The sequence below is a fragment of the Rhodamnia argentea genome, chromosome 1, assembly GCF_020921035.1.
Source record: "Rhodamnia argentea isolate NSW1041297 chromosome 1, ASM2092103v1, whole genome shotgun sequence".
Lineage (NCBI taxonomy): Eukaryota > Viridiplantae > Streptophyta > Magnoliopsida > Myrtales > Myrtaceae > Rhodamnia > Rhodamnia argentea.
Window position 1 is genome coordinate 36,328,115 of NC_063150.1, and position 6,844 is coordinate 36,334,958.

Consider the following 6,844-nt stretch of genomic DNA (forward strand, 5'->3'; position numbering starts at 1 on the left):
GTCATCTTATACCCACGACCATTAAAAGATAGCTATGATATAATATTGGTCCAATGCAAAGTATCCAACCCAGAACTATAAGGTGACATAAGCAGTTCAAACTACAAAGACAAGTCATTTCTCATGTACACACCATATTGAGAACGACATGTGGAATTAACCAATGGGGAGCCTTACATATGAAATAATTAGGGTGAAACCTGACTTTGGAACTATATTAGAAAGTCAAATCCAAAATCTATGCCAATAAGTGGAAATAGACCATAGTAGTATAAAGTTTATATAAATCTGTGAGCAAGCGATGTGGGATGAAAGTTTTGAAGAAATTTCATGCATTCCTATGCTTTGATGAAATTCGACCTGGGTTTCTTACTTTCTAAATTGCTTCTAAACACTGGACGGAAGATAAAATTGAACCAAACCAAGATGATTAATACCTTTATGCACCAATAACCCTGAACTTCAATGGGTTTGAGCAAGGAAGGACAATACTTCAATGGGTTTGAGCAAGGAAGGACAATCCCAAGTCTAAGAGTTGAACTCAATGTTGAAGGCTCCACCGCTAAGTTTTGCGAGAGATGTAAGGATTCGGCGTGCAATCACAATGAAGTAAAATGTAAAAGCAAGAAAGAAAAATTGAGACACAAAATTTTTATCCTGGTTGACCTTTAAACTAGGGCTGCATCTAGTAGAGAATTCCACTATAATTAGCAGTCCCACCTCTCGATACATCATTCAATTATAAGCAAAAAAGAGCAGGATCCCGTGCTTTCATGGAGAGTATGAATCACACCCCCAATAAGAGAGGGTATATTAGCTTCTTAAAAGAGAAAGGGGTTGACTCTCTAAACCTGTTGAGAGTTGACTAGACCAGATTACCATGCATTATGTCATATAAAACATTATTTACAGCTTGTTTTTCCTATTTGGAAAATGATCCATAACAAATGGCATTTACATAAAACTTATAAAAGTTGCCAATATGGTTCCTTAAAGTTGCAAATAGTCATCTTGAACATAATGACCAAATTGCATTTTCCAATCCCATACTCTTTATTTAATCAAGCACCAAAATCCAGTCCAAGATTTTTCCAAAATGAAAAGATCACATGACACAGAAATACTTTTGGGGTTCATGCTTGCCAAGTTATTGAAGGGTCCAACGGGAAGGTATTAAAATTTCAGATTTGGTTACTATGGAGTTGACTGCTGAGAAAACTAAAACCTCATCCAAATTTTTCAGAAGACTTGTAAAGTCTTAAAACTATACTAAGATACATGGATGTTTTCCCTGAACTCCATATTAGAACCTGGGTGTGTGTGTATATATATATAGCCAAAAACATCGTAAGAAAATAAATATCGACATGTAGATCTAAATACAAATTTTTTGTAATGCATTTGAAACCCGAATACATCTTAACCTTTAACAGGGTAGTCAGCAGGTAACTTTTTTGTGAAAAATAATTGATAAAAAAATAGGCCATTTTTAGTGTTGATTGGATCATCTACACATGTCAATTGTTACGTATCTTTCCTTTAAGAAAGAATTAAAATCAATTATTATATTTAGATCGTCCATTGTAAGTTTACTAGAAAAATTGTGGGCTTAACAGTGTCTAGATCAGCTCATAGGGAATTAAACTCTGGCAAATTCTCTTATGAAATCGTCTCAATTAGCGTACTTGGATTGTGGTTTTCGATAAGATAGAGGAGGAAAAGATATTCACTCCTCAAATGTCGCATAATCCAAGGTATGCACCACTTTCTCCAGAAGCTTTTCCAATCATCATCCCGGGCACACACGTGCTAAGTGGCCGAGTTTGCAATTTTCAATCTCAAATGGAAGGTGTCCAATCATGTCCAGACATAAGGTTAAGTCTGCACGAGGGTGGCCACTGGGTCTTGTTGCAATTCCTTAGGACAAAGTTCTTAAAAATAGATGTAGACCTCTTCCAAATCCTTCCTCATCAAGCATGTCATCAACAAACGAATTCTTGACTATATCCCTACTCCTCGATTACGTGGGGCTATTGCCCTCGTCCGCTTGCAGAACGGGGACCAAACTCTCCACAGCGCGACAAAGACTAAAGAAAAGAGTCTGATGATCTCTAAAATATCTATTCGGGTCTTCTTACTGATTGCTCATGAGCAATCAGCTCAGAATGATTTACGAAAGACGAGTCTCTCACAACTTTTGAATGGTGGGCCGCCGTAAACCTAAAAGTCCAATTTTTTTTTTTTGTGTCACTTTCTTTTTTTTTCTTGTCCGTTGAGAAATATGCTATTAATATTCCGTTAATCCATTTTGAAGTGATTTAAAATTTTTGAGACAAACGGTTTGCGTGACCCTCCTAAAGCGCTTGTGCAGTCGTCCTCAAGCATGCATACAAAAGACCACACATGCACCAGAAGAAAAAAACAACCATACAACAATGAGGCAAGAAAGCTGAGAGAGTCCAACACGTACACACAATGATATACATGCCCAAATGATCCAAAATATGGAAGATTTGGGGGATGTACAGACAAGAGATGGGACAAAGTGATGACACATATAAGACAAACCAACTGATGATCCACAGCATCCAAAGCCCATGCATGTCCAAAAACTAATAAAGAAAAAGTAAGAGAAAAGGAAGGAGAAACTGGCTAGCAAGAAGAACAATAAGGTGAACACTTGAGAGAGAGAGAGAGAGAGAGAGAGAGAGATATTTAGGGTTTGGAAGATGGGAACCAGTTGATGAAGCTTTCGAAGGTGGTGGCATCAGCGCGGTAGTGGTTCTGAGTGAACCCGAAGAGGTCGGACCATGTGAAGTCCGGGTACTTCCTTGGCGCTTCCATGTTGGTACCGAGAAGATCTGGCGGGGGTCTCAGGATCCGGTCCTCTCTCGGGCACGCAAAGAACGTCAGCGACCTCCTCACCCTCTCCCTATCCACCACCGCCCTGTGCAAGCAACTCTTGTACCTCCCATTCGTTAACGCCTGCAATCCAATACTTTCTTGATCAATCGCCATTAAAACAACTGTTGAGATCGGTTTCCTAGCTCTAGCTCCGACAAATATCAAAACCCTAGATGGTATCCTAGGTTTTTCGGTGAAATTTCTTGCAGCTCCTCACACATCACGCTCTTGTCCGGAATAAACCCTAAATTGTTATGTAGAAGAAAGTGAAGGAACTAATGGTCCCACGCCTGCCCATGTCGCCATGCAAGTTCATTGGCAAGCGCATACAGTCGAACGACAAGTTGGCCGATGATTCAAGGGAACAGCTAAAATACAGGACGAAAAAGAAGAGGTCGAGCTACTCACGTTGTTATTGTCCTAATGATGCACGACTAATTCATCGGCCAATCTCATCTCTATGCTTTGTTTAAGTCGTGACCCGTCAAGTCATTGTCAAGAATGATAGATGTTACATTACTAAGCCGGGAACCGATGGAAGTACAATTTTAGTATCAAGAGGGGACGAGGATGGCGCCAGGAGTCGTCTATATATGAACCGACTGGTGATGACTTATTTGATCGGACCGCATGGACTACTTTTAGTTCAAATTGCTCGGATTGTTCAATCCTTTTTGACTGGCTTAGTTTGTATCTTTTCTCAACTTTTTCATCGTTCTTTTATGGACTCCTACCTATACATCTACATTGCAAGTCCTAAACTTTGTCGTATGCCATGCAATTAAATTCTGAACATCTTAATTTGTGCAAGATCTTCCAAACTTTGGAAATGTAATCTTTCCGGTCGTTTAGAAAGTTCAAACCCAAAGTTTAGATTCTAATGAAAGGAGACCATATCAATTCAGATCCTGTTATAATTTCGCACCTGATCATGTGTGGTATTTTTTAACACCTTCTCTTGCATGCAAACCACAATAAGCTCATATCAAGGACACATAATACTGGAGAAATGAGAATAGGATGAACAAGATCCACAGGCAAAGTGAATCGATATACGATGGCAGCATGATGGATGTGGAGAACTTTTCAAGTTGGACTGTGTCACATTAGTATGAGACTTAATTTCAATCCCGTATTCAATGCGTGATACGCATTCATATGGGTCATTACTGTTCTCAATTCTTCTACTCGAAAAAAACTACAGAGGCTGTGCCTAATGTTCATTATATGTAGGAAAAGAATTCGAGAAATTGATGATCTGGATGACTGTATTATAACTTTTGAACAAGTCTCGAAAAATTATGGCGTTGATCATTAACCTAGATCTATCAACGGTTATAATTTTCGACGTAATTCTAGTTCTATTTTGTGAAATCCGGAAAAAAAAACCAGGGAGGAAATACCATGAAAGTGTCTCCAATGTTGATGACGAGCGCGTCTCGGCGTGGCGTGACGGCTTGCCATTTATCGCTTGAAAAGACTTGGAGGCCACCAACTTGGTCCTGGTGGAGGATGGTCAAAGAGGTCGGGTCGCAGTGAGGACCCGTGCCCAACGTGAGCCCGTGGTTCAGGCAAGGCGGGTAAAAATTGCACCTCATTAACGAAGTCCCATCCTCGAAGAAGTCCCTGTAGTGCATGCGATCGATCCCCAAGCTTATCGACAGCAACTCCATGATCACCAGTGCTAGCTCCTTCATTGCCTCACAGTACTTCTGGTACACCCACCTGATCAAGATCGCATGTTCATTTTAAAGACTGCAATAGCTAGTTATTAGATAAAGCTCAAGATTTTTCCATGCATGCATTGGTAGTGGCATATGAGATTAGCCTAAATAAAGGCAGAAAATGACTTGGAAAGAAGGATTGCTCTGTAAGACAAAAGGGAAGAAAGTACCATGAAACTGAATGGAAATTCAAGCCGTTTATTTTGTCAAGATGTTGAATTTTGTAAGAACATGACCAACTCATATATGTTAGCATCTAGGCTGATCTATTTTCAACTTTATTTTCCCTATGGACATGGAGAAAATACTTGACGCATGCAAGTATATAGATCGGTAAATAAAAATAATGAAAAAAAATACTTCGATCACCGTGCCCCGCATCTGGTAACTGAGATGCTGGGATCAGCCTAAGCTTCAGGGTTGTGGAGTGATTTATTTTGACATACACACAAAAATAACATTAATAACCACAAAATGATCTTACCCTGTATGTTGAAAATCATCACCCAAGACAGATTTGAAGTAATCAACCACCACAAGCTCAGAGCTCTCATTCTTGTGAAACCCAAAAGAGAATGTCTCCTTCCATGGCAACTTGGATGAGAACCTATCTGCATGAGCGCCGGAGTAACCATTCCCACCTCCGGGCCTCTTCTTCATGGCGAGCTTCTTGCTCATGGGGAGCTTGAAGATCGTGTCGATCTCGTCATGCGCGGCACGTATGAGGCCCGGGTCGACGCCGTGGTTGATGACTTGGAAGAACCCATGGTTGGTGCAAGCAGTCCTGATGAGCTCAGCTGCCTGGGAAGTTGCTTCTTCATTGCCTTTTAGGAAGCCTGACAAGTCTACGAGCGGCTCTTTGAGCTCATCTTGGGTGTTAACAAGGTCTTTGTGAGGCCAGATGAACTCTTTGGGTAAGTTTGGTTGCTTTTGAAGCAAGGAGGGGTCAAACAGGAGGGTCTCCTTCTCATCCTTGAGCTCCATTGCAGGACACAGAACAAGAGTTGATGATGGAGTGCTTCTGTCCATTAGGAAAGACATTTTTTTTGGATGCTCTTCTGCTGCTGAAAGAAGTAGCTACTTATAGAGCAACCACAAGATGGGGGCAACGGGTTTGGACGACAAAACCAGGATGAATATTTAGAATAAAGGTATTTTTTTCCTTTTATATATACCGTGGAGTATCATGGAGTTGAAGGGGCTGCCACGTGTATATCTGATAGTAAATTACACGACTAATTACAATAATAATTTTGAATTATTTACACGGCCGGTTATACTTAATCAAATTCCTTTCCTCATGTGACAAAATTAAGGATAATCATTCCCCATTGGTAATGTTGCGTGCCTGATCACCTAATCGATGTCGCCTATTTGCGATGTCGCTGACTCAGATAAGACATTCTTGTCATCTTATATTGGCACATTACTTCACTCGAACAAGCTGGAAAAAAACAATTTGTCTTCGAGTAGTTGCGGCATTGATAATTTGATGTTAACAATGTGGACATTTGGGCACGTTGAGGGACCGAAATGTGATGTTTGGATAGTTCTGGGACCAACACTAGAATTAACCTTTCTCTTCTAACCGTGGTTTAATGGAACGACAGGCAATTCGTACTATGAATTTGGTGTAATAGTCAATACAATCGCTAACTGTGAGCAAATATTTAAATAAAGTAGGGCATACCCAATACTCACAATTTATCCGTTGCATCTCTTAGCATACCAAACTTTGATAGATCAGTCTGAGCAAGTTCATAGTAATTTTGATAAATCGGTATCGACCACATGAGATAGTGTAAGAGCCTTAAAGAGTGAGAGTATAGAAAGGCCAAAGCCGCCCATTTTGTAGAATTAACTTTTCTCTTCTAATTGAGGTTTAATGGAATGATGGGCAATAATCTATATTTCAATTGATCTACGAATTTGGTATAATAGTTCATGAGATAGCGAACTACAAGCAAATATTTTTTAAAGAAAAAGTAGGGCATACCCCATAATTGCAATTAATTCGTTACATTTCTTAGGATGCCAAACTTTGATAGATCAGTCTGACTATGTTTATAATTATTTTAATAAATCAGTATCGACAACATGGGCTGGTGTAATATTCTTAAAGAGTGAGAGTAGAGAAAGGCCAAAGCCGCCCATTTTGTATGTCCGGATAATCTAGCACCTAATCATCATTAACTTGCGGATATTTTATATGCCTA

At 39.8% G+C, this 6,844-nt stretch overlaps 1 protein-coding gene across 1 annotated transcript; it reads right to left on the bottom strand.

Annotated features, from left to right (window-relative positions):
- Window positions 1-2,439: 2,439 nt before the first annotated feature.
- LOC115727132 (gibberellin 20 oxidase 2-like) lies at window positions 2,440-5,676 on the bottom strand. Its single transcript, XM_030657295.2, has 3 exons — window positions 5,113-5,676; window positions 4,308-4,629; window positions 2,440-2,985 (listed from the first exon to the last, which is right to left on the bottom strand). The coding sequence occupies exons 1-3, from the start codon at window positions 5,667-5,669 to the stop codon at window positions 2,716-2,718; spliced, it is 1,149 nt and encodes a 382-aa protein (XP_030513155.1). The 5' UTR covers window positions 5,670-5,676; the 3' UTR covers window positions 2,440-2,715.
- Window positions 5,677-6,844: the final 1,168 nt, after the last annotated feature.